The 25858-nt window shown below is 51.7% G+C and overlaps 7 protein-coding genes and 1 long non-coding RNA gene across 8 annotated transcripts in view; 7 read left to right on the top strand and 1 right to left on the bottom strand.

Moving 5' to 3' along the window:
• LOC144322277 (uncharacterized) overlaps window positions 1-25858 on the bottom strand; it is a 192224-nt gene that overhangs the window by 118682 nt on the left and 47684 nt on the right. The window lies entirely within an intron of this gene.
• LOC144321685 (interferon alpha-1/2) lies at window positions 293-856 on the top strand. The gene has a single exon (XM_077910963.1). It carries the CDS (start codon window positions 293-295, stop codon window positions 854-856), a length of 564 nt encoding a protein of 187 aa, XP_077767089.1.
• On the top strand, window positions 3952-4515 carry LOC144321684 (interferon alpha-1/2). The gene has a single exon (XM_077910962.1). The coding sequence runs from the start codon at window positions 3952-3954 to the stop codon at window positions 4513-4515; it is 564 nt and encodes a 187-aa protein (XP_077767088.1).
• Window positions 7622-8185, top strand: LOC144321682 (interferon alpha-1/2-like). The gene has a single exon (XM_077910961.1). It carries the CDS (start codon window positions 7622-7624, stop codon window positions 8183-8185), a length of 564 nt encoding a protein of 187 aa, XP_077767087.1.
• On the top strand, window positions 11307-11870 carry LOC144321681 (interferon alpha-1/2-like). Its single transcript, XM_077910960.1, has one exon. The coding sequence runs from the start codon at window positions 11307-11309 to the stop codon at window positions 11868-11870; it is 564 nt and encodes a 187-aa protein (XP_077767086.1).
• Window positions 14986-15549, top strand: LOC144321680 (interferon alpha-1/2). The gene has a single exon (XM_077910959.1). The coding sequence runs from the start codon at window positions 14986-14988 to the stop codon at window positions 15547-15549; it is 564 nt and encodes a 187-aa protein (XP_077767085.1).
• LOC144321679 (interferon alpha-1/2) lies at window positions 18659-19222 on the top strand. The gene has a single exon (XM_077910958.1). The coding sequence runs from the start codon at window positions 18659-18661 to the stop codon at window positions 19220-19222; it is 564 nt and encodes a 187-aa protein (XP_077767084.1).
• Window positions 22324-22887, top strand: LOC144321678 (interferon alpha-1/2). Its single transcript, XM_077910957.1, has one exon. It carries the CDS (start codon window positions 22324-22326, stop codon window positions 22885-22887), a length of 564 nt encoding a protein of 187 aa, XP_077767083.1.

The following is a 25858-nucleotide window of genomic DNA, read 5'->3' as shown; positions in this document are numbered from 1 at the left end:
CCGAACTTTTCTGGATGATGCGTGAAAAGCCAATCCAGAAGACTCTGGAGGCAAGGGCAGTCATGACAAGCACGCCCATGTAGTTGGGAAACAGTGCTCTAGAGCCAGTCGAAAGTGCATCATAAAGGAAAGCAAAAAGAGAAGTAGAAAGTGAGGGAGACGTTCAGAAATGGAAAACGCGTCTGATGCCTACTTAAGCCCCACACACGAGGGAAGATGCTCAGAGAAGCTGAAGCCGCGGTTCCCACACTTGCCCAGTGCAGCCAGGCCCACAGCCCCTGCAGGATCCCCGATGGCCCTGCCCTGCTCCTTCTCGGTGGCCCTGGTGCTGCTCAGCTGCCACTCCCTGTGCTGTCTGGCTTGCCACCTGCCCGACACCCACGGCCTGCGCAACTGGAGGGTCCTGACGCTCCTGGGACAGATGAGGAGACTCTCCGCCGGCTCTTGTGACCACTACACCAATGACTTTGCCTTCCCCAAGGAGCTGTTTGATGGCCAGCGGCTCCAGGAGGCGCAGGCCCTCTCTGTGGTCCACGTGATGACCCAGAAGGTCTTCCACCTCTTCTGCCCGGACACGTCCTCTGCTCCTTGGAACATGACTCTCCTGGAGGAACTGTGCTCGGGGCTCTCTGAGCAGCTGGATGACCTGGAGGCCTGTCCCCTGCAGGAGGCGGGGCTGGCCGAGACCCCCCTCATGCATGAGGACTCCACCCTGAGGACCTACTTCCAAAGGATCTCCCTCTACCTGCAAGACAGGAACCACAGCCCGTGTGCCTGGGAGATGGTCCGAGCAGAAATCGGGAGATCCTTCTTCTCCTCGACAATCTTGCAAGAAAGAATCAGGAGGAGGAAATGAGACCCGCCCGGGTCCGCACGGAAATGACATTCCCTGACTGATCAGAGCACACTTGCACGTGTCCTGCCGCCTCAGAGAAGCTCACGCCTGCCGTCACGGTGACACGAAGGCAATCGGGTGTCCAACGTGTTCAGGACGGGGCAGCACCATCAAGTCAAGTCGACAAACACCGCTTACTTTCACATAACCTTGCCCATCTCTCTACTTACTACACATTCGCTTATTTATTTATTTATTTATTTATTTATTTATTTATTTGTATTTATGGCTCAACTGGGTTCTCTTTGTATACTAGTAGGTGTACCGTCACTCTGTGATTCAGGGGGAGTGGGGATGCTTTCTATTTATTAAGTTTTTTATTCTTTTGTTCATTAAACCGTTCTCTGCAAGCATTCTTGCATTTGTGGTTTCTTTCGAGACGGAGGGAATCAGAAGAGAATCTGATGAAAGAGTGGATCGTATGACTCTTCTCCTCAGGATTCTGTTACTCTCATGAGAAGTCAACCCATAGTCCTCCTCGATGCCAGTGCGTATGTGCCTGTCAGGCTGAGGGTGCACACGACCGATCCCATCTCCTACCCTGTATCTCTGAGTTCTGTCGAGAAAAAACAAACCTCCAAACAACCAGCAGAGTGAAGTGATGGCAGTCATAGCACACGGTACAACAACAAGAAGAAGGGACATAGGAACTCTGTAGGCAGAAAAGGAAGCAGGCATATCCGGAAATATAATCAAGCAGCACTAGATAATACCTTCCCTATTAGACTGGTGGATGTCCCAGTGCCAATATCCTTAAGAAAATGCCTAGTGGGGTCTGCCAGTTACAAGCCGGTCCGTTCCCTTGAAGCCTAGCAATGGAAGCGCTGCCAAGGGAACAGAGTCCCAAAGGAGAAGTGGTCTCCAGATGGATTCCCTTGTGGATCCTGTGTGGCCATGTGACTTCTACGGGCAAGCCACTCACTGAAGCCCAGAGTCTGTGGGGGCTCCCTCCTTTTTGGAAACTCTCCTCCGAGAGGCCTTGTTGTCTTCTTTTGCTCCTGATGACAGACCATTATGGACCGGAGGGCACGTCCCCGTTACAAGCAGGGGACAGTGGCTGTAGGAACAAGCAAAGACAAAGCGGGAGGATTGGACTCGGTGGTCTGTCCGATGCTCTACAGCAGAAGACTGCCCCCTACAGCCAGCAATGCACTGAGATAGTGACCAGGCCTGGACACCTGGCTTGTGTTGTGTGCATCAGGTTGCCCCTGCTGTGTGATTCATCTCCCGAGGTAAAAACAGGTTTTCTAGGAGGAACGGATTCAGAGAGTGTAAAAAGCCAATTTCCTCAGCTTTTCTCTCTCGCTCTCTCTCGCTCTCTCTCGCTCTCGCTCTCGCTGTCTCTCTCCCCCTCTGGAAAATACAGTGTTCCAAAGAGCAGCGAGGTAGGCAATGTGGTTGGCAAGGTCGGCTAAACAGCCAGATCTTGGTTTCAGCTGAGATCCTCATCTCAGGGCGGTTGCATGGAACCCCACACCAGGCTCCCCACAAGCGCAGAGACTGCAGAGGATTCCTTGTCCCTGGGGCACGTGGGTGGCTCGTTCCATGAGGCATCTGTCTTTGGCTGGATCGCCAGTCCCAGGGTCCTTGGATGGAGCCTGTCATCGGGCTCCTTCTCAGGTAGGTGTCTGCTACTCCCTCTCCTCCCCTGCTCACGCTGCTCTCTATATTGCTTTCACTCTCTCTCTCTCTCTCTCTCTCTTTCTCTAAAAATCAAGATATCTTTTATGAGTAGTTAGCTGCGCAGAAAAAAAATACGAAGTAGAGAGACTTCTCCCACCTCCATGGTCTGTATCTGCATAGTGTCCCTGGAAATGAACCTTCAGCCACCTGAGGGAATCCCTGTGACAAGGCTTCCAAGATTCTGAGCTCTGTGAACTAGTCTTAGATAGTCCAGTGGTCTGTAGGCTCTCCAAAGCTCAGTCTGGGAGGGCCCCAGCCAAAGCTTCTTGCTTCCTGTTTGTTGTCTCTCCTTGGGCTTTCTTGAGTACCACACAAGAAGCATGGCCGTTGAATTAGTGGAAGAGCCCTGAAATGTGTGCCGAGGAGGGCGACACACCTAGGAATGACAGGCCCCTGTGAGCAGAGGACTTTCTCTCCATCCGTTCCTGGATCTCAAAGTCACTGGGAGAGGTGGCCTTGGCTGACTCGGGAGCTGCCTTTGGCGCTTTGTGGATGTGGCTTCTGTGTGAGCCTGGAGGTGATGTGGGCTTTCAGCATTTCAGAACAAAGAGATTCTGCATGATCGTTTGACTTTACGAAAGTCAGTCAACGCATCAGTAACTGGACGCAGTGCGAAACAGAAAAAAAGGAGTTTTGAAAACACCTTGATGAGTACGGAGTCGCAGGTGAGGCAAGAGATCACTTTGTCAGCCGAGGCAACATGAAATGGCCTTACTGCAGAAACACATGTCAAGGAAGTAATTCAACTCTTCGATTCCGATCAGCAGTTCGGCATCGTTCTAAATTGGGAGAGACTCTGCGTTCATTCTCTTGTCTTTGTAGACATGGTTCACCTGCATATGTGCTTTCCGTATCAGAAATCATGTACCTATCAGTACTCGATAGGTCCCTCTTCAACGTTGGCCATCCCATTCCACGTCGGAAGCCTAACAATTGGCCTTCATGTTTACCAGCGTTAGACATCCTTAACCCTGCGTCGCCTTCACATGAGAAGGGTGAAGCGACACGGGGTTGTGTATGTCCAAAGTTCAGATAGGAGCATGGGACATACACTGTACTCTAGAGACAGCGCATCCGGGTTCCGAACTTTTCTGGATGATGCGTGAAAAGCCAATCCAGAAGACTCTGGAGGCAAGGGCAGTCATGACAAGCACGCCCATGTAGTTGGGAAACAGTGCTCTAGAGCCAGTCGAAAGTGCATCATAAAGGAAAGCAAAAAGAGAAGTAGAAAGTGAGGGAGACGTTCAGAAATGGAAAACGCGTCTGATGCCTACTTAAGCCCCACACACGAGGGAAGATGCTCAGAGAAGCTGAAGCCGCGGTTCCCACACTTGCCCAGCGCAGCCAGGCCCACAGCCCCTGCAGGATCCCCGATGGCCCTGCCCTGCTCCTTCTCGGTGGCCCTGGTGCTGCTCAGCTGCCACTCCCTGTGCTGTCTGGCTTGCCACCTGCCCGACACCCACGGCCTGCGCAACTGGAGGGTCCTGACGCTCCTGGGACAGATGAGGAGACTCTCCGCCGGCTCTTGTGACCACTACACCAATGACTTTGCCTTCCCCAAGGAGCTGTTTGATGGCCAGCGGCTCCAGGAGGCGCAGGCCCTCTCTGTGGTCCACGTGATGACCCAGAAGGTCTTCCACCTCTTCTGCCCGGACACGTCCTCTGCTCCTTGGAACATGACTCTCCTGGAGGAACTGTGCTCGGGGCTCTCTGAGCAGCTGGATGACCTGGAGGCCTGTCCCCTGCAGGAGGCGGGGCTGGCCGAGACCCCCCTCATGCATGAGGACTCCACCCTGAGGACCTACTTCCAAAGGATCTCCCTCTACCTGCAAGACAGGAACCACAGCCCGTGTGCCTGGGAGATGGTCCGAGCAGAAATCGGGAGATCCTTCTTCTCCTCGACAATCTTGCAAGAAAGAATCAGGAGGAGGAAATGAGACCCGCCCGGGTCCGCACGGAAATGACATTCCCTGACTGATCAGAGCACACTTGCACGTGTCCTGCCGCCTCAGAGAAGCTCACGCCTGCCGTCACGGTGACACGAAGGCAATCGGGTGTCCAACGTGTTCAGGACGGGGCAGCACCATCAAGTCAAGTCGACAAACACCGCTTACTTTCACATAACCTTGCCCATCTCTCTACTTCCTACTCATTCGTTTATTTATTTATTTATTTATTTATTTATTTATTTATTTATTTATTTATTTGTATTTATGGCTCAACTGGGTTCTCTTTGTATACTAGTAGGTGTACCGTCACTCTGTGATTCAGGGGGAGTGGGGATGCTTTCTATTTATTAAGTTTTTTATTCTTTTGTTCATTAAACCGTTCTCTGCAAGCATTCTTGCATTTGTGGTTTCTTTCGAGACGGAGGGAATCAGAAGAGAATCTGATGAAAGAGTGGATCGTATGACTCTTCTCCTCAGGATTCTGTTACTCTCATGAGAAGTCAACCCATAGTCCTCCTCGATGCCAGTGCGTATGTGCCTGTCAGGCTGAGGGTGCACACGACCGATCCCATCTCCTACCCTGTATCTCTGAGTTCTGTCGAGAAAAAACAAACCTCCAAACAACCAGCAGATTGAAGTGATGGCAGTCATAGCACACGGTACAACAACAAGAAGAAGGGACATAGGAACTCTGTAGGCAGAAAAGGAAGCAGGCATATCCGGAAATATAATCAAGCAGCACTAGATAATACCTTCCCTATTAGACTGGTGGATGTCCCAGTGCCAATATCCTTAAGAAAATGCCTAGTGGGGTCTGCCAGTTACAAGCCGGTCCGTTCCCTTGAAGCCTAGCAATGGAAGCGCTGCCAAGGGAACAGAGTCCCAAAGGAGAAGTGGTCTCCAGATGGATTCCCTTGTGGATCCTGTGTGGCCATGTGACTTCTACGGGCAAGCCACTCACTGAAGCCCAGAGTCTGTGGGGGCTCCCTCCTTTTTGGAAACTCTCCTCCGAGAGGCCTTGTTGTCTTCTTTTGCTCCTGATGACAGACCATTATGGACCGGAGGGCACGTCCCCGTTACAAGCAGGGGACAGTGGCTGTAGGAACAAGCAAAGACAAAGCGGGAGGATTGGACTCGGTGGTCTGTCCGATGCTCTACAGCAGAAGACTGCCCCCTACAGCCAGCAATGCACTGAGATAGTGACCAGGCCTGGACACCTGGCTTGTGTTGTGTGCATCAGCTTGCCCCTGCTGTGTGATTCATCTCCCGAGGTAAAAACAGGTTTTCTAGGAGGAACGGATTCAGAGAGTGTAAAAAGCCAATTTCCTCAGCTTTTCTCTCTCGCTCTCTCTCGCTCTCTCTCGCTCTCGCTCTCGCTGTCTCTCTCCCCCTCTGGAAAATACAGTGTTCCAAAGAGCAGCGAGGTAGGCAATGTGGTTGGCAAGGTCGGCTAAACAGCCAGATCTTGGTTTCAGCTGAGATCCTCATCTCAGGGCGGTTGCATGGAACCCCACACCAGGCTCCCCACAAGCGCAGAGACTGCAGAGGATTCCTTGTCCCTGGGGCACGTGGGTGGCTCGTTCCATGAGGCATCTGTCTTTGGCTGGATCGCCAGTCCCAGGGTCCTTGGATGGAGCCTGTCATCGGGCTCCTTCTCAGGTAGGTGTCTGCTACTCCCTCTCCTCCCCTGCTCACGCTGCTCTCTATATTGCTTTCACTCTCTCTCTCTCTCTCTCTCTCTTTCTCTAAAAATCAAGATATCTTTTACGAGTAGTTAGCTGCGCAGAAAAAAATACGAAGTAGAGAGACTTCTCCCACCTCCGTGGTCTGTATCTGCATAGTGTCCCTGGAAATGAACCTTCAGCCACCTGAGGGAATCCCTGTGACAAGGCTTCCAAGATTCTGAGCTCTGTGAACTAGTCTTAGATAGTCCAGTGGTCTGTAGGCTCTCCAAAGCTCAGTCTGGGAGGGCCCCAGCCAAAGCTTCTTGCTTCCTGTTTGTTGTCTCTCCTTGGGCTTTCTTGAGTACCACACAAGAAGCATGGCCGTTGAATTAGTGGAAGAGCCCTGAAATGTGTGCCGAGGAGGGCGACACACCTAGGAATGACAGGCCCCTGTGAGCAGAGGACTTTCTCTCCATCCGTTCCTGGATCTCAAAGTCACTGGGAGAGGTGGCCTTGGCTGACTCGGGAGCTGCCTTTGGCGCTTTGTGGATGTGGCTTCTGTGTGAGCCTGGAGGTGATGTGGGCTTTCAGCATTTCAGAACAAAGAGATTCTGCATGATCGTTTGACTTTACGAAAGTCAGTCAACGCATCAGTAACTGGACGCAGTGCGAAACAGAAAAAAAGGAGTTTTGAAAACACCTTGATGAGTACGGAGTCGCAGGTGAGGCAAGAGATCACTTTGTCAGCCGAGGCAACATGAAATGGCCTTACTGCAGAAACACATGTCAAGGAAGTAATTCAACTCTTCGATTCCGATCAGCAGTTCGGCATCGTTCTAAATTGGGAGAGACTCTGCGTTCATTCTCTTGTCTTTGTAGACATGGTTCACCTGCATATGTGCTTTCCGTATCAGAAATCATGTACCTATCAGTACTCGATAGGTCCCTCTTCAACGTTGGCCATCCCATTCCACGTCGGAAGCCTAACAATTGGCCTTCATGTTTACCAGCGTTAGACATCCTTAACCCTGCGTCGCCTTCACATGAGAAGGGTGAAGCGACACGGGGTTGTGTATGTCCAAAGTTCAGATAGGAGCATGGGACATACACTGTACTCTAGAGACAGCACATCCGGGTTCCGAACTTTTCTGGATGATGCGTGAAAAGCCAATCCAGAAGACTCTGGAGGCAAGGGCAGTCATGACAAGCACGCCCATGTAGTTGGGAAACAGTGCTCTAGAGCCAGTCGAAAGTGCATCATAAAGGAAAGCAAAAAGAGAAGTAGAAAGTGAGGGAGACGTTCAGAAATGGAAAACGCGTCTGATGCCTACTTAAGCCCCACACACGAGGGAAGATGCTCAGAGAAGCTGAAGCCGCGGTTCCCACACTTGCCCAGCGCAGCCAGGCCCACAGCCCCTGCAGGATCCCCGATGGCCCTGCCCTGCTCCTTCTCGGTGGCCCTGGTGCTGCTCAGCTGCCACTCCCTGTGCTGTCTGGCTTGCCACCTGCCCGACACCCACGGCCTGCGCAACTGGAGGGTCCTGACGCTCCTGGGACAGATGAGGAGACTCTCCGCCGGCTCTTGTGACCACTACACCAATGACTTTGCCTTCCCCAAGGAGCTGTTTGATGGCCAGCGGCTCCAGGAGGCGCAGGCCCTCTCTGTGGTCCACGTGATGACCCAGAAGGTCTTCCACCTCTTCTGCCCGGACACGTCCTCTGCTCCTTGGAACATGACTCTCCTGGAGGAACTGTGCTCGGGGCTCTCTGAGCAGCTGGATGACCTGGAGGCCTGTCCCCTGCAGGAGGCGGGGCTGGCCGATACCCCCCTCATGCATGAGGACTCCACCCTGAGGACCTACTTCCAAAGGATCTCCCTCTACCTGCAAGACAGGAACCACAGCCCGTGTGCCTGGGAGATGGTCCGAGCAGAAATCGGGAGATCCTTCTTCTCCTCGACAATCTTGCAAGAAAGAATCAGGAGGAGGAAATGAGACCCGCCCGGGTCCGCACGGAAATGACATTCCCTGACTGATCAGAGCACACTTGCACGTGTCCTGCCGCCTCAGAGAAGCTCACGCCTGCCGTCACGGTGACACGAAGGCAATCGGGTGTCCAACGTGTTCAGGACGGGGCAGCACCATCAAGTCAAGTCGACAAACACCGCTTACTTTCACATAACCTTGCCCATCTCTCTACTTCCTACTCATTCGTTTATTTATTTATTTATTTATTTATTTATTTATTTATTTATTTATTTATTTGTATTTATGGCTCAACTGGGTTCTCTTTGTATACTAGTAGGTGTACCGTCACTCTGTGATTCAGGGGGAGTGGGGATGCTTTCTATTTATTAAGTTTTTTATTCTTTTGTTCATTAAACCGTTCTCTGCAAGCATTCTTGCATTTGTGGTTTCTTTCGAGACGGAGGGAATCAGAAGAGAATCTGATGAAAGAGTGGATCGTATGACTCTTCTCCTCAGGATTCTGTTACTCTCATGAGAAGTCAACCCATAGTCCTCCTCGATGCCAGTGCGTATGTGCCTGTCAGGCTGAGGGTGCACACGACCGATCCCATCTCCTACCCTGTATCTCTGAGTTCTGTCGAGAAAAAACAAACCTCCAAACAACCAGCAGAGTGAAGTGATGGCAGTCATAGCACACGGTACAACAACAAGAAGAAGGGACATAGGAACTCTGTAGGCAGAAAAGGAAGCAGGCATATCCGGAAATATAATCAAGCAGCACTAGATAATACCTTCCCTATTAGACTGGTGGATGTCCCAGTGCCAATATCCTTAAGAAAATGCCTAGTGGGGTCTGCCAGTTACAAGCCGGTCCGTTCCCTTGAAGCCTAGCAATGGAAGCGCTGCCAAGGGAACAGAGTCCCAAAGGAGAAGTGGTCTCCAGATGGATTCCCTTGTGGATCCTGTGTGGCCATGTGACTTCTACGGGCAAGCCACTCACTGAAGCCCAGAGTCTGTGGGGGCTCCCTCCTTTTTGGAAACTCTCCTCCGAGAGGCCTTGTTGTCTTCTTTTGCTCCTGATGACAGACCATTATGGACCGGAGGGCACGTCCCCGTTACAAGCAGGGGACAGTGGCTGTAGGAACAAGCAAAGGCAAAGTGGGAGGATTGGACTCGGTGGTCTGTCCGATGCTCTACAGCAGAAGACTGCCCCCTACAGCCAGCAATGCACTGAGATAGTGACCAGGCCTGGACACCTGGCTTGTGTTGTGTGCATCAGGTTGCCCCTGCTGTGTGATTCATCTCCCGAGGTAAAAACAGGTTTTCTAGGAGGAACGGATTCAGAGAGTGTAAAAAGCCAATTTCCTCAGCTTTTCTCTCTCGCTCTCTCTCGCTCTCTCTCGCTCTCGCTCTCGCTGTCTCTCTCCCCCTCTGGAAAATACAGTGTTCCAAAGAGCAGCGAGGTAGGCAATGTGGTTGGCAAGGTCGGCTAAACAGCCAGATCTTGGTTTCAGCTGAGATCCTCATCTCAGGGCGGTTGCATGGAACCCCACACCAGGCTCCCCACAAGCGCAGAGACTGCAGAGGATTCCTTGTCCCTGGGGCACGTGGGTGGCTCGTTCCATGAGGCATCTGTCTTTGGCTGGATCGCCAGTCCCAGGGTCCTTGGATGGAGCCTGTCATCGGGCTCCTTCTCAGGTAGGTGTCTGCTACTCCCTCTCCTCCCCTGCTCACGCTGCTCTCTATATTGCTTTCACTCTCTCTCTCTCTCTCTCTCTCTCTCTCTCTCTCTCTTTCTCTAAAAATCAAGATATCTTTTATGAGTAGTTAGCTGCGCAGAAAAAAAATACGAAGTAGAGAGACTTCTCCCACCTCCATGGTCTGTATCTGCATAGTGTCCCTGGAAATGAACCTTCAGCCACCTGAGGGAATCCCTGTGACAAGGCTTCCAAGATTCTGAGCTCTGTGAACTAGTCTTAGATAGTCCAGTGGTCTGTAGGCTCTCCAAAGCTCAGTCTGGGAGGGCCCCAGCCAAAGCTTCTTGCTTCCTGTTTGTTGTCTCTCCTTGGGCTTTCTTGAGTACCACACAAGAAGCATGGCCGTTGAATTAGTGGAAGAGCCCTGAAATGTGTGCCGAGGAGGGCGACACACCTAGGAATGACAGGCCCCTGTGAGCAGAGGACTTTCTCTCCATCCGTTCCTGGATCTCAAAGTCACTGGGAGAGGTGGCCTTGGCTGACTCGGGAGCTGCCTTTGGCGCTTTGTGGATGTGGCTTCTGTGTGAGCCTGGAGGTGATGTGGGCTTTCAGCATTTCAGAACAAAGAGATTCTGCATGATCGTTTGACTTTACGAAAGTCAGTCAACGCATCAGTAACTGGACGCAGTGCGAAACAGAAAAAAAGGAGTTTTGAAAACACCTTGATGAGTACGGAGTCGCAGGTGAGGCAAGAGATCACTTTGTCAGCCGAGGCAACATGAAATGGCCTTACTGCAGAAACACATGTCAAGGAAGTAATTCAACTCTTCGATTCCGATCAGCAGTTCGGCATCGTTCTAAATTGGGAGAGACTCTGCGTTCATTCTCTTGTCTTTGTAGACATGGTTCACCTGCATATGTGCTTTCCGTATCAGAAATCATGTACCTATCAGTACTCGATAGGTCCCTCTTCAACGTTGGCCATCCCATTCCACGTCGGAAGCCTAACAATTGGCCTTCATGTTTACCAGCGTTAGACATCCTTAACCCTGCGTCGCCTTCACATGAGAAGGGTGAAGCGACACGGGGTTGTGTATGTCCAAAGTTCAGATAGGAGCATGGGACATACACTGTACTCTAGAGACAGCGCATCCGGGTTCCGAACTTTTCTGGATGATGCGTGAAAAGCCAATCCAGAAGACTCTGGAGGCAAGGGCAGTCATGACAAGCACGCCCATGTAGTTGGGAAACAGTGCTCTAGAGCCAGTCGAAAGTGCATCATAAAGGAAAGCAAAAAGAGAAGTAGAAAGTGAGGGAGACGTTCAGAAATGGAAAACGCGTCTGATGCCTACTTAAGCCCCACACACGAGGGAAGATGCTCAGAGAAGCTGAAGCCGCGGTTCCCACACTTGCCCAGCGCAGCCAGGCCCACAGCCCCTGCAGGATCCCCGATGGCCCTGCCCTGCTCCTTCTCGGTGGCCCTGGTGCTGCTCAGCTGCCACTCCCTGTGCTGTCTGGCTTGCCACCTGCCCGACACCCACGGCCTGCGCAACTGGAGGGTCCTGACGCTCCTGGGACAGATGAGGAGACTCTCCGCCGGCTCTTGTGACCACTACACCAATGACTTTGCCTTCCCCAAGGAGCTGTTTGATGGCCAGCGGCTCCAGGAGGCGCAGGCCCTCTCTGTGGTCCACGTGATGACCCAGAAGGTCTTCCACCTCTTCTGCCCGGACACGTCCTCTGCTCCTTGGAACATGACTCTCCTGGAGGAACTGTGCTCGGGGCTCTCTGAGCAGCTGGATGACCTGGAGGCCTGTCCCCTGCAGGAGGCGGGGCTGGCCGATACCCCCCTCATGCATGAGGACTCCACCCTGAGGACCTACTTCCAAAGGATCTCCCTCTACCTGCAAGACAGGAACCACAGCCCGTGTGCCTGGGAGATGGTCCGAGCAGAAATCGGGAGATCCTTCTTCTCCTCGACAATCTTGCAAGAAAGAATCAGGAGGAGGAAATGAGACCCGCCCGGGTCCGCACGGAAATGACATTCCCTGACTGATCAGAGCACACTTGCACGTGTCCTGCCGCCTCAGAGAAGCTCACGCCTGCCGTCACGGTGACACGAAGGCAATCGGGTGTCCAACGTGTTCAGGACGGGGCAGCACCATCAAGTCAAGTCGACAAACACCGCTTACTTTCACATAACCTTGCCCATCTCTCTACTTCCTACTCATTCGTTTATTTATTTATTTATTTATTTATTTATTTATTTATTTATTTATTTGTATTTATGGCTCAACTGGGTTCTCTTTGTATACTAGTAGGTGTACCGTCACTCTGTGATTCAGGGGGAGTGGGGATGCTTTCTATTTATTAAGTTTTTTATTCTTTTGTTCATTAAACCGTTCTCTGCAAGCATTCTTGCATTTGTGGTTTCTTTCGAGACGGAGGGAATCAGAAGAGAATCTGATGAAAGAGTGGATCGTATGACTCTTCTCCTCAGGATTCTGTTACTCTCATGAGAAGTCAACCCATAGTCCTCCTCGATGCCAGTGCGTATGTGCCTGTCAGGCTGAGGGTGCACACGACCGATCCCATCTCCTACCCTGTATCTCTGAGTTCTGTCGAGAAAAAACAAACCTCCAAACAACCAGCAGAGTGAAGTGATGGCAGTCATAGCACACGGTACAACAACAAGAAGAAGGGACATAGGAACTCTGTAGGCAGAAAAGGAAGCAGGCATATCCGGAAATATAATCAAGCAGCACTAGATAATACCTTCCCTATTAGACTGGTGGATGTCCCAGTGCCAATATCCTTAAGAAAATGCCTAGTGGGGTCTGCCAGTTACAAGCCGGTCCGTTCCCTTGAAGCCTAGCAATGGAAGCGCTGCCAAGGGAACAGAGTCCCAAAGGAGAAGTGGTCTCCAGATGGATTCCCTTGTGGATCCTGTGTGGCCATGTGACTTCTACGGGCAAGCCACTCACTGAAGCCCAGAGTCTGTGGGGGCTCCCTCCTTTTTGGAAACTCTCCTCCGAGAGGCCTTGTTGTCTTCTTTTGCTCCTGATGACAGACCATTATGGACCGGAGGGCACGTCCCCGTTACAAGCAGGGGACAGTGGCTGTAGGAACAAGCAAAGACAAAGTGGGAGGATTGGACTCGGTGGTCTGTCCGATGCTCTACAGCAGAAGACTGCCCCCTACAGCCAGCAATGCACTGAGATAGTGACCAGGCCTGGACACCTGGCTTGTGTTGTGTGCATCAGGTTGCCCCTGCTGTGTGATTCATCTCCCGAGGTAAAAACAGGTTTTCTAGGAGGAACGGATTCAGAGAGTGTAAAAAGCCAATTTCCTCAGCTTTTCTCTCTCGCTCTCTCTCGCTCTCTCTCGCTCTCGCTCTCGCTGTCTCTCTCCCCCTCTGGAAAATACAGTGTTCCAAAGAGCAGCGAGGTAGGCAATGTGGTTGGCAAGGTCGGCTAAACAGCCAGATCTTGGTTTCAGCTGAGATCCTCATCTCAGGGCGGTTGCATGGAACCCCACACCAGGCTCCCCACAAGCGCAGAGACTGCAGAGGATTCCTTGTCCCTGGGGCACGTGGGTGGCTCGTTCCATGAGGCATCTGTCTTTGGCTGGATCGCCAGTCCCAGGGTCCTTGGATGGAGCCTGTCATCGGGCTCCTTCTCAGGTAGGTGTCTGCTACTCCCTCTCCTCCCCTGCTCACGCTGCTCTCTATATTGCTTTCACTCTCTCTCTCTCTCTCTCTCTCTCTCTCTCTCTCTTTCTCTAAAAATCAAGATATCTTTTATGAGTAGTTAGCTGCGCAGAAAAAAAATACGAAGTAGAGAGACTTCTCCCACCTCCATGGTCTGTATCTGCATAGTGTCCCTGGAAATGAACCTTCAGCCACCTGAGGGAATCCCTGTGACAAGGCTTCCAAGATTCTGAGCTCTGTGAACTAGTCTTAGATAGTCCAGTGGTCTGTAGGCTCTCCAAAGCTCAGTCTGGGAGGGCCCCAGCCAAAGCTTCTTGCTTCCTGTTTGTTGTCTCTCCTTGGGCTTTCTTGAGTACCACACAAGAAGCATGGCCGTTGAATTAGTGGAAGAGCCCTGAAATGTGTGCCGAGGAGGGCGACACACCTAGGAATGACAGGCCCCTGTGAGCAGAGGACTTTCTCTCCATCCGTTCCTGGATCTCAAAGTCACTGGGAGAGGTGGCCTTGGCTGACTCGGGAGCTGCCTTTGGCGCTTTGTGGATGTGGCTTCTGTGTGAGCCTGGAGGTGATGTGGGCTTTCAGCATTTCAGAACAAAGAGATTCTGCATGATCGTTTGACTTTACGAAAGTCAGTCAACGCATCAGTAACTGGACGCAGTGCGAAACAGAAAAAAAGGAGTTTTGAAAACACCTTGATGAGTACGGAGTCGCAGGTGAGGCAAGAGATCACTTTGTCAGCCGAGGCAACATGAAATGGCCTTACTGCAGAAACACATGTCAAGGAAGTAATTCAACTCTTCGATTCCGATCAGCAGTTCGGCATCGTTCTAAATTGGGAGAGACTCTGCGTTCATTCTCTTGTCTTTGTAGACATGGTTCACCTGCATATGTGCTTTCCGTATCAGAAATCATGTACCTATCAGTACTCGATAGGTCCCTCTTCAACGTTGGCCATCCCATTCCACGTCGGAAGCCTAACAATTGGCCTTCATGTTTACCAGCGTTAGACATCCTTAACCCTGCGTCGCCTTCACATGAGAAGGGTGAAGCGACACGGGGTTGTGTATGTCCAAAGTTCAGATAGGAGCATGGGACATACACTGTACTCTAGAGACAGCGCATCCGGGTTCCGAACTTTTCTGGATGATGCGTGAAAAGCCAATCCAGAAGACTCTGGAGGCAAGGGCAGTCATGACAAGCACGCCCATGTAGTTGGGAAACAGTGCTCTAGAGCCAGTCGAAAGTGCATCATAAAGGAAAGCAAAAAGAGAAGTAGAAAGTGAGGGAGACGTTCAGAAATGGAAAACGCGTCTGATGCCTACTTAAGCCCCACACACGAGGGAAGATGCTCAGAGAAGCTGAAGCCGCGGTTCCCACACTTGCCCAGCGCAGCCAGGCCCACAGCCCCTGCAGGATCCCCGATGGCCCTGCCCTGCTCCTTCTCGGTGGCCCTGGTGCTGCTCAGCTGCCACTCCCTGTGCTGTCTGGCTTGCCACCTGCCCGACACCCACGGCCTGCGCAACTGGAGGGTCCTGACGCTCCTGGGACAGATGAGGAGACTCTCCGCCGGCTCTTGTGACCACTACACCAATGACTTTGCCTTCCCCAAGGAGCTGTTTGATGGCCAGCGGCTCCAGGAGGCGCAGGCCCTCTCTGTGGTCCACGTGATGACCCAGAAGGTCTTCCACCTCTTCTGCCCGGACACGTCCTCTGCTCCTTGGAACATGACTCTCCTGGAGGAACTGTGCTCGGGGCTCTCTGAGCAGCTGGATGACCTGGAGGCCTGTCCCCTGCAGGAGGCGGGGCTGGCCGAGACCCCCCTCATGCATGAGGACTCCACCCTGAGGACCTACTTCCAAAGGATCTCCCTCTACCTGCAAGACAGGAACCACAGCCCGTGTGCCTGGGAGATGGTCCGAGCAGAAATCGGGAGATCCTTCTTCTCCTCGACAATCTTGCAAGAAAGAATCAGGAGGAGGAAATGAGACCCGCCCGGGTCCGCACGGAAATGACATTCCCTGACTGATCAGAGCACACTTGCACGTGTCCTGCCGCCTCAGAGAAGCTCACGCCTGCCGTCACGGTGACACGAAGGCAATCGGGTGTCCAACGTGTTCAGGACGGGGCAGCACCATCAAGTCAAGTCGACAAACACCGCTTACTTTCACATAACCTTGCCCATCTCTCTACTTCCTACTCATTCGTTTATTTATTTATTTATTTATTTATTTATTTATTTATTTATTTATTTGTATTTATGGCTCAACTGGGTTCTCTTTGTATACTAGTAGGTGTACCGTCACTCTGTGATTCAGGGGGAGTGGGGATGCTTTCTATTTATTAAGTTTTTTATTCTTTTGTTCATTAAACCGTTCTCTGCAAGCATTCTTGCATTTGTGGTTTCTTTCGAGACGGAGGGAATCAGAAGAGAATCTGATGAAAGAGTGGATCGTATGACTCTTCTCCTCAGGATTCTGTTACTCTCATGAGAAGTCAACCCATAGTCCTCCTCGATGCCAGTGCGTATGTGCCTGTCAGGCTGAGGGTGCACACGACCGATCCCATCTCCTACCCTGTATCTCTGAGTTCTGTCGAGAAAAAACAAACCTCCAAACAACCAGCAGAGTGAAGTGATGGCAGTCATAGCACACGGTACAACAACAAGAAGAAGGGACATAGGAACTCTGTAGGCAGAAAAGGAAGTAGGCATATCCGGAAATATAATCAAGCAGCACTAGATAATACCTTCCCTATTAGACTGGTGGATGTCCCAGTGCCAATATCCTTAAGAAAATGCCTAGTGGGGTCTGCCAGTTACAAGCCGGTCCGTTCCCTTGAAGCCTAGCAATGGAAGCGCTGCCAAGGGAACAGAGTCCCAAAGGAGAAGTGGTCTCCAGATGGATTCCCTTGTGGATCCTGTGTGGCCATGTGACTTCTACGGGCAAGCCACTCACTGAAGCCCAGAGTCTGTGGGGGCTCCCTCCTTTTTGGAAACTCTCCTCCGAGAGGCCTTGTTGTCTTCTTTTGCTCCTGATGACAGACCATTATGGACCGGAGGGCACGTCCCCGTTACAAGCAGGGGACAGTGGCTGTAGGAACAAGCAAAGACAAAGTGGGAGGATTGGACTCGGTGGTCTGTCCGATGCTCTACAGCAGAAGACTGCCCCCTACAGCCAGCAATGCACTGAGATAGTGACCAGGCCTGGACACCTGGCTTGTGTTGTGTGCATCAGGTTGCCCCTGCTGTGTGATTCATCTCCCGAGGTAAAAACAGGTTTTCTAGGAGGAACGGATTCAGAGAGTGTAAAAAGCCAATTTCCTCAGCTTTTCTCTCTCGCTCTCTCTCGCTCTCTCTCGCTCTCGCTCTCGCTGTCTCTCTCCCCCTCTGGAAAATACAGTGTTCCAAAGAGCAGCGAGGTAGGCAATGTGGTTGGCAAGGTCGGCTAAACAGCCAGATCTTGGTTTCAGCTGAGATCCTCATCTCAGGGCGGTTGCATGGAACCCCACACCAGGCTCCCCACAAGCGCAGAGACTGCAGAGGATTCCTTGTCCCTGGGGCACGTGGGTGGCTCGTTCCATGAGGCATCTGTCTTTGGCTGGATCGCCAGTCCCAGGGTCCTTGGATGGAGCCTGTCATCGGGCTCCTTCTCAGGTAGGTGTCTGCTACTCCCTCTCCTCCCCTGCTCACGCTGCTCTCTATATTGCTTTCACTCTCTCTCTCTCTCTCTCTCTCTCTCTCTTTCTCTAAAAATCAAGATATCTTTTATGAGTAGTTAGCTGCGCAGAAAAAAAATACGAAGTAGAGAGACTTCTCCCACCTCCATGGTCTGTATCTGCATAGTGTCCCTGGAAATGAACCTTCAGCCACCTGAGGGAATCCCTGTGACAAGGCTTCCAAGATTCTGAGCTCTGTGAACTAGTCTTAGATAGTCCAGTGGTCTGTAGGCTCTCCAAAGCTCAGTCTGGGAGGGCCCCAGCCAAAGCTTCTTGCTTCCTGTTTGTTGTCTCTCCTTGGGCTTTCTTGAGTACCACACAAGAAGCATGGCCGTTGAATTAGTGGAAGAGCCCTGAAATGTGTGCCGAGGAGGGCGACACACCTAGGAATGACAGGCCCCTGTGAGCAGAGGACTTTCTCTCCATCCGTTCCTGGATCTCAAAGTCACTGGGAGAGGTGGCCTTGGCTGACTCGGGAGCTGCCTTTGGCGCTTTGTGGATGTGGCTTCTGTGTGAGCCTGGAGGTGATGTGGGCTTTCAGCATTTCAGAACAAAGAGATTCTGCATGATCGTTTGACTTTACGAAAGTCAGTCAACGCATCAGTAACTGGACGCAGTGCGAAACAGAAAAAAAGGAGTTTTGAAAACACCTTGATGAGTACGGAGTCGCAGGTGAGGCAAGAGATCACTTTGTCAGCCGAGGCAACATGAAATGGCCTTACTGCAGAAACACATGTCAAGGAAGTAATTCAACTCTTCGATTCCGATCAGCAGTTCGGCATCGTTCTAAATTGGGAGAGACTCTGCGTTCATTCTCTTGTCTTTGTAGACATGGTTCACCTGCATATGTGCTTTCCGTATCAGAAATCATGTACCTATCAGTACTCGATAGGTCCCTCTTCAACGTTGGCCATCCCATTCCACGTCGGAAGCCTAACAATTGGCCTTCATGTTTACCAGCGTTAGACATCCTTAACCCTGCGTCGCCTTCACATGAGAAGGGTGAAGCGACACGGGGTTGTGTATGTCCAAAGTTCAGATAGGAGCATGGGACATACACTGTACTCTAGAGACAGCGCATCCGGGTTCCGAACTTTTCTGGATGATGCGTGAAAAGCCAATCCAGAAGACTCTGGAGGCAAGGGCAGTCATGACAAGCACGCCCATGTAGTTGGGAAACAGTGCTCTAGAGCCAGTCGAAAGTGCATCATAAAGGAAAGCAAAAAGAGAAGTAGAAAGTGAGGGAGACGTTCAGAAATGGAAAACGCGTCTGATGCCTACTTAAGCCCCACACACGAGGGAAGATGCTCAGAGAAGCTGAAGCCGCGGTTCCCACACTTGCCCAGCGCAGCCAGGCCCACAGCCCCTGCAGGATCCCCGATGGCCCTGCCCTGCTCCTTCTCGGTGGCCCTGGTGCTGCTCAGCTGCCACTCCCTGTGCTGTCTGGCTTGCCACCTGCCCGACACCCACGGCCTGCGCAACTGGAGGGTCCTGACGCTCCTGGGACAGATGAGGAGACTCTCCGCCGGCTCTTGTGACCACTACACCAATGACTTTGCCTTCCCCAAGGAGCTGTTTGATGGCCAGCGGCTCCAGGAGGCGCAGGCCCTCTCTGTGGTCCACGTGATGACCCAGAAGGTCTTCCACCTCTTCTGCCCGGACACGTCCTCTGCTCCTTGGAACATGACTCTCCTGGAGGAACTGTGCTCGGGGCTCTCTGAGCAGCTGGATGACCTGGAGGCCTGTCCCCTGCAGGAGGCGGGGCTGGCCGAGACCCCCCTCATGCATGAGGACTCCACCCTGAGGACCTACTTCCAAAGGATCTCCCTCTACCTGCAAGACAGGAACCACAGCCCGTGTGCCTGGGAGATGGTCCGAGCAGAAATCGGGAGATCCTTCTTCTCCTCGACAATCTTGCAAGAAAGAATCAGGAGGAGGAAATGAGACCCGCCCGGGTCCGCACGGAAATGACATTCCCTGACTGATCAGAGCACACTTGCACGTGTCCTGCCGCCTCAGAGAAGCTCACGCCTGCCGTCACGGTGACACGAAGGCAATCGGGTGTCCAACGTGTTCAGGACGGGGCAGCACCATCAAGTCAAGTCGACAAACACCGCTTACTTTCACATAACCTTGCCCATCTCTCTACTTCCTACTCATTCGTTTATTTATTTATTTATTTATTTATTTATTTATTTATTTATTTATTTGTATTTATGGCTCAACTGGGTTCTCTTTGTATACTAGTAGGTGTACCGTCACTCTGTGATTCAGGGGGAGTGGGGATGCTTTCTATTTATTAAGTTTTTTATTCTTTTGTTCATTAAACCGTTCTCTGCAAGCATTCTTGCATTTGTGGTTTCTTTCGAGACGGAGGGAATCAGAAGAGAATCTGATGAAAGAGTGGATCGTATGACTCTTCTCCTCAGGATTCTGTTACTCTCATGAGAAGTCAACCCATAGTCCTCCTCGATGCCAGTGCGTATGTGCCTGTCAGGCTGAGGGTGCACACGACCGATCCCATCTCCTACCCTGTATCTCTGAGTTCTGTCGAGAAAAAACAAACCTACAAACAACCAGCAGAGTGAAGTGATGGCAGTCATAGCACACGGTACAACAACAAGAAGAAGGGACATAGGAACTCTGTAGGCAGAAAAGGAAGCAGGCATATCCGGAAATATAATCAAGCAGCACTAGATAATACCTTCCCTATTAGACTGGTGGATGTCCCAGTGCCAATATCCTTAAGAAAATGCCTAGTGGGGTCTGCCAGTTACAAGCCGGTCCGTTCCCTTGAAGCCTAGCAATGGAAGCGCTGCCAAGGGAACAGAGTCCCAAAGGAGAAGTGGTCTCCAGATGGATTCCCTTGTGGATCCGGTGTGGCTATGTGACTTCTACGGGCAAGCCACTCACTGAAACCCAGAGTCTGTGGAGGCTCCCTGCTTTTTGGAAACTCTCCTCCGAGAGGCCTTGTTGTCTTCTTTTGCTCCTGATGACAGACCATTATGGACCGGAGGGCACGTCCCCGTTACAAGCAGGGGACAGTGGCTGTAGGAACAAGCAAAGACAAAGCAGGAGGATTGGACTCGGTGGTCTGTCCGATGCTCTACAGCAGAAGACTGCCCCCTACAGCCAGCAATGCACTGAGATAGTGACCAGGCCTGGACACCTGGCTTGTGTTGTGTGCATCAGCTTGCCCCTGCTGTGTGATTCATCTCCCGAGGTAAAAACAGGTTTTCTAGGAGGAACGGATTCAGAGAGTGTAAAAAGCCAATTTCCTCAGCTTTTCTCTCTCGCTCTCTCTCGCTCTCGCTCTCGCTGTCTCTCTCCCCCTCTGGAAAATACAGTGTTCCAAAGAGCAGCGAGGTAGGCAATGTGGTTGGCAAGGTCGGCTAAACAGCCAGATCTTGGTTTCAGCTGAGATCCTCATCTCAGGGCGGTTGCATGGAACCCCACACCAGGCTCCCCACAAGCGCAGAGACTGCAGAGGATTCCTTGTCCCTGGGGCACGTGGGTGGCTCGTTCCATGAGGCATCTGTCTTTGGCTGGATCGCCAGTCCCAGGGTCCTTGGATGGAGCCTGTCATCGGGCTCCTTCTCAGGTAGGTGTCTGCTACTCCCTCTCCTCCCCTGCTCACGCTGCTCTCTATATTGCTTTCTCTCTCTCTCTCTCTCTCTCTCTCTTTCTCTCTTTCTCTAAAAATCAAGATATCTTTTACGAGTAGTTAGCTGCGCAGAAAAAAAATACGAAGTAGAGAGACTTCTCCCACCTCCATGGTCTGTATCTGCATAGTGTCCCTGGAAATGAACCTTCAGCCACCTGAGGGAATCCCTGTGACAAGGCTTCCAAGATTCTGAGCTCTGTGAACTAGTCTTAGATAGTCCAGTGGTCTGTAGGCTCTCCAAAGCTCAGTCTGGGAGGGCCCCAGCCAAAGCTTCTTGCTTCCTGTTTGTTGTCTCTCCTTGGGCTTTCTTGAGTACCACACAAGAAGCATGGCCGTTGAATTAGTGGAAGAGCCCTGAAATGTGTGCCGAGGAGGGCGACACACCTAGGAATGACAGGCCCCTGTGAGCAGAGGACTTTCTCTCCATCCGTTCCTGGATCTCAAAGTCACTGGGAGAGGTGGCCTTGGCTGACTCGAGAGCTGCCTTTGGCGCTTTGTGGATGTGGCTTCTGTGTGAGCCTGGAGGTGATGTGGGCTTTCAGCATTTCAGAACAAAGAGATTCTGCATGATCGTTTGACTTTACGAAAGTCAGTCAACGCATCAGTAACTGGACGCAGTGCGAAACAGAAAAAAAGGAGTTTTGAAAACACCTTGATGAGTACGGAGTCGCAGGTGAGGCAAGAGATCACTTTGTCAGCCGAGGCAACATGAAATGGCCTTACTGCAGAAACACATGTCAAGGAAGTAATTCAACTCTTCGATTCCGATCAGCAGTTCGGCATCGTTCTAAATTGGGAGAGACTCTGCGTTCATTCTCTTGTCTTTGTAGACATGGTTCACCTGCATATGTGCTTTCCGTATCAGAAATCATGTACCTATCAGTACTCGATAGGTCCCTCTTCAACGTTGGCCATCCCATTCCACGTCGGAAGCCTAACAATTGGCCTTCATGTTTACCAGCGTTAGACATCCTTAACCCTGCGTCGCCTTCACATGAGAAGGGTGAAGCGACACGGGGTTGTGTATGTCCAAAGTTCAGATAGGAGCATGGGACATACACTGTACTCTAGAGACAGCGCATCCGGGTTCCGAACTTTTCTGGATGATGCGTGAAAAGCCAATCCAGAAGACTCTGGAGGCAAGGGCAGTCATGACAAGCACGCCCATGTAGTTGGGAAACAGTGCTCTAGAGCCAGTCGAAAGTGCATCATAAAGGAAAGCAAAAAGAGAAGTAGAAAGTGAGGGAGACGTTCAGAAATGGAAAACGCGTCTGATGCCTACTTAAGCCCCACACACGAGGGAAGATGCTCAGAGAAGCTGAAGCCGCGGTTCCCACACTTGCCCAGCGCAGCCAGGCCCACAGCCCCTGCAGGATCCCCGATGGCCCTGCCCTGCTCCTTCTCGGTGGCCCTGGTGCTGCTCAGCTGCCACTCCCTGTGCTGTCTGGCTTGCCACCTGCCCGACACCCACGGCCTGCGCAACTGGAGGGTCCTGACGCTCCTGGGACAGATGAGGAGACTCTCCGCCGGCTCTTGTGACCACTACACCAATGACTTTGCCTTCCCCAAGGAGCTGTTTGATGGCCAGCGGCTCCAGGAGGCGCAGGCCCTCTCTGTGGTCCACGTGATGACCCAGAAGGTCTTCCACCTCTTCTGCCCGGACACGTCCTCTGCTCCTTGGAACATGACTCTCCTGGAGGAACTGTGCTCGGGGCTCTCTGAGCAGCTGGATGACCTGGAGGCCTGTCCCCTGCAGGAGGCGGGGCTGGCCGAGACCCCCCTCATGCATGAGGACTCCACCTTGAGGACCTACTTCCAAAGGATCTCCCTCTACCTGCAAGACAGGAACCACAGCCCGTGTGCCTGGGAGATGGTCCGAGCAGAAATCGGGAGATCCTTCTTCTCCTCGACAATCTTGCAAGAAAGAATCAGGAGGAGGAAATGAGACCCGCCCGGGTCCGCACGGAAATGACATTCCCTGACTGATCAGAGCACACTTGCACGTGTCCTGCCGCCTCAGAGAAGCTCACGCCTGCCGTCACGGTGACACGAAGGCAATCGGGTGTCCAACGTGTTCAGGACGGGGCAGCACCATCAAGTCAAGTCGACAAACACCGCTTACTTTCACATAACCTTGCCCATCTCTCTACTTCCTACTCATTCGTTTATTTATTTATTTATTTATTTATTTATTTATTTATTTATTTGTATTTATGGCTCAACTGGGTTCTCTTTGTATACTAGTAGGTGTACCGTCACTCTGTGATTCAGGGGGAGTGGGGATGCTTTCTATTTATTAAGTTTTTTATTCTTTTGTTCATTAAACCGTTCTCTGCAAGCATTCTTGCATTTGTGGTTTCTTTCGAGACGGAGGGAATCAGAAGAGAATCTGATGAAAGAGTGGATCGTATGACTCTTCTCCTCAGGATTCTGTTACTCTCATGAGAAGTCAACCCATAGTCCTCCTCGATGCCAGTGCGTATGTGCCTGTCAGGCTGAGGGTGCACACGACGATCCCATCTCCTACCCTGTATCTCTGAGTTCTGTCGAGAAAAAACAAACCTCCAAACAACCAGCAGATTGAAGTGATGGCAGTCATAGCACACGGTACAACAACAAGAAGAAGGGACATAGGAACTCTGTAGGCAGAAAAGGAAGTAGGCATATCCGGAAATATAATCAAGCAGCACTAGATAATACCTTCCCTATTAGACTGGTGGATGTCCCAGTGCCAATATCCTTAAGAAAATGCCTAGTGGGGTCTGCCAGTTACAAGCCGGTCCGTTCCCTTGAAGCCTAGCAATGGAAGCGCTGCCAAGGGAACAGAGTCCCAAAGGAGAAGTGGTCTCCAGATGGATTCCCTTGTGGATCCTGTGTGGCCATGTGACTTCTACGGGCAAGCCACTCACTGAAGCCCAGAGTCTGTGGGGGCTCCCTCCTTTTTGGAAACTCTCCTCCGAGAGGCCTTGTTGTCTTCTTTTGCTCCTGATGACAGACCATTATGGACCGGAGGGCACGTCCCCGTTACAAGCAGGGGACAGTGGCTGTAGGAACAAGCAAAGACAAAGCGGGAGGATTGGACTCGGTGGTCTGTCCGATGCTCTACAGCAGAAGACTGCCCCCTACAGCCAGCAATGCACTGAGATAGTGACCAGGCCTGGACACCTGGCTTGTGTTGTGTGCATCAGGTTGCCCCTGCTGTGTGATTCATCTCCCGAGGTAAAAACAGGTTTTCTAGGAGGAACGGATTCAGAGAGTGTAAAAAGCCAATTTCCTCAGCTTTTCTCTCTCGCTCTCTCTCGCTCTCTCTCGCTCTCGCTCTCGCTGTCTCTCTCCCCCTCTGGAAAATACAGTGTTCCAAAGAGCAGCGAGGTAGGCAATGTGGTTGGCAAGGTCGGCTAAACAGCCAGATCTTGGTTTCAGCTGAGATCCTCATCTCAGGGCGGTTGCATGGAACCCCACACCAGGCTCCCCACAAGCGCAGAGACTGCAGAGGATTCCTTGTCCCTGGGGCACGTGGGTGGCTCGTTCCATGAGGCATCTGTCTTTGGCTGGATCGCCAGTCCCAGGGTCCTTGGATGGAGCCTGTCATCGGGCTCCTTCTCAGGTAGGTGTCTGCTACTCCCTCTCCTCCCCTGCTCACGCTGCTCTCTATATTGCTTTCACTCTCTCTCTCTCTCTCTCTCTCTCTCTTTCTCTAAAAATCAAGATATCTTTTACGAGTAGTTAGCTGCGCAGAAAAAAAATACGAAGTAGAGAGACTTCTCCCACCTCCATGGTCTGTATCTGCATAGTGTCCCTGGAAATGAACCTTCAGCCACCTGAGGGAATCCCTGTGACAAGGCTTCCAAGATTCTGAGCTCTGTGAACTAGTCTTAGATAGTCCAGTGGTCTGTAGGCTCTCCAAAGCTCAGTCTGGGAGGGCCCCAGCCAAAGCTTCTTGCTTCCTGTTTGTTGTCTCTCCTTGGGCTTTCTTGAGTACCACACAAGAAGCATGGCCGTTGAATTAGTGGAAGAGCCCTGAAATGTGTGCCGAGGAGGGCGACACACCTAGGAATGACAGGCCCCTGTGAGCAGAGGACTTTCTCTCCATCCGTTCCTGGATCTCAAAGTCACTGGGAGAGGTGGCCTTGGCTGACTCGGGAGCTGCCTTTGGCGCTTTGTGGATGTGGCTTCTGTGTGAGCCTGGAGGTGATGTGGGCTTTCAGCATTTCAGAACAAAGAGATTCTGCATGATCGTTTGACTTTACGAAAGTCAGTCAACGCATCAGTAACTGGACGCAGTGCGAAACAGAAAAAAAGGAGTTTTGAAAACACCTTGATGAGTACGGAGTCGCAGGTGAGGCAAGAGATCACTTTGTCAGCCGAGGCAACATGAAATGGCCTTACTGCAGAAACACATGTCAAGGAAGTAATTCAACTCTTCGATTCCGATCAGCAGTTCGGCATCGTTCTAAATTGGGAGAGACTCTGCGTTCATTCTCTTGTCTTTGTAGACATGGTTCACCTGCATATGTGCTTTCCGTATCAGAAATCATGTACCTATCAGTACTCGATAGGTCCCTCTTCAACGTTGGCCATCCCATTCCACGTCGGAAGCCTAACAATTGGCCTTCATGTTTACCAGCGTTAGACATCCTTAACCCTGCGTCGCCTTCACATGAGAAGGGTGAAGCGACACGGGGTTGTGTATGTCCAAAGTTCAGATAGGAGCATGGGACATACACTGTACTCTAGAGACAGCGCATCCGGGTTCCGAACTTTTCTGGATGATGCGTGAAAAGCCAATCCAGAAGACTCTGGAGGCAAGGGCAGTCATGACAAGCACGCCCATGTAGTTGGGAAACAGTGCTCTAGAGCCAGTCGAAAGTGCATCATAAAGGAAAGCAAAAAGAGAAGTAGAAAGTGAGGGAGAC

The sequence above is a fragment of the Canis aureus genome, chromosome 10 (assembly GCF_053574225.1).
Source record: "Canis aureus isolate CA01 chromosome 10, VMU_Caureus_v.1.0, whole genome shotgun sequence".
NCBI lineage: Eukaryota > Metazoa > Chordata > Mammalia > Carnivora > Canidae > Canis > Canis aureus.
The sequence above is the reverse complement of the archived record's forward strand: the minus strand, read 5'-3'. Positions and strand labels throughout refer to the sequence as shown.

Excerpts from the sequence above, each read along its gene's own strand:
- LOC144321685 (XM_077910963.1), top strand. The coding sequence starts at position 293 with ATGGCCCTGCCCTGCTCCTTCTCGGTGGCCCTGGTGCTGCTCAGCTGC.
- LOC144321684 (XM_077910962.1), top strand. The coding sequence starts at position 3,952 with ATGGCCCTGCCCTGCTCCTTCTCGGTGGCCCTGGTGCTGCTCAGCTGC.
- LOC144321682 (XM_077910961.1), top strand. The coding sequence starts at position 7,622 with ATGGCCCTGCCCTGCTCCTTCTCGGTGGCCCTGGTGCTGCTCAGCTGC.
- LOC144321681 (XM_077910960.1), top strand. The coding sequence starts at position 11,307 with ATGGCCCTGCCCTGCTCCTTCTCGGTGGCCCTGGTGCTGCTCAGCTGC.
- LOC144321680 (XM_077910959.1), top strand. The coding sequence starts at position 14,986 with ATGGCCCTGCCCTGCTCCTTCTCGGTGGCCCTGGTGCTGCTCAGCTGC.
- LOC144321679 (XM_077910958.1), top strand. The coding sequence starts at position 18,659 with ATGGCCCTGCCCTGCTCCTTCTCGGTGGCCCTGGTGCTGCTCAGCTGC.
- LOC144321678 (XM_077910957.1), top strand. The coding sequence starts at position 22,324 with ATGGCCCTGCCCTGCTCCTTCTCGGTGGCCCTGGTGCTGCTCAGCTGC.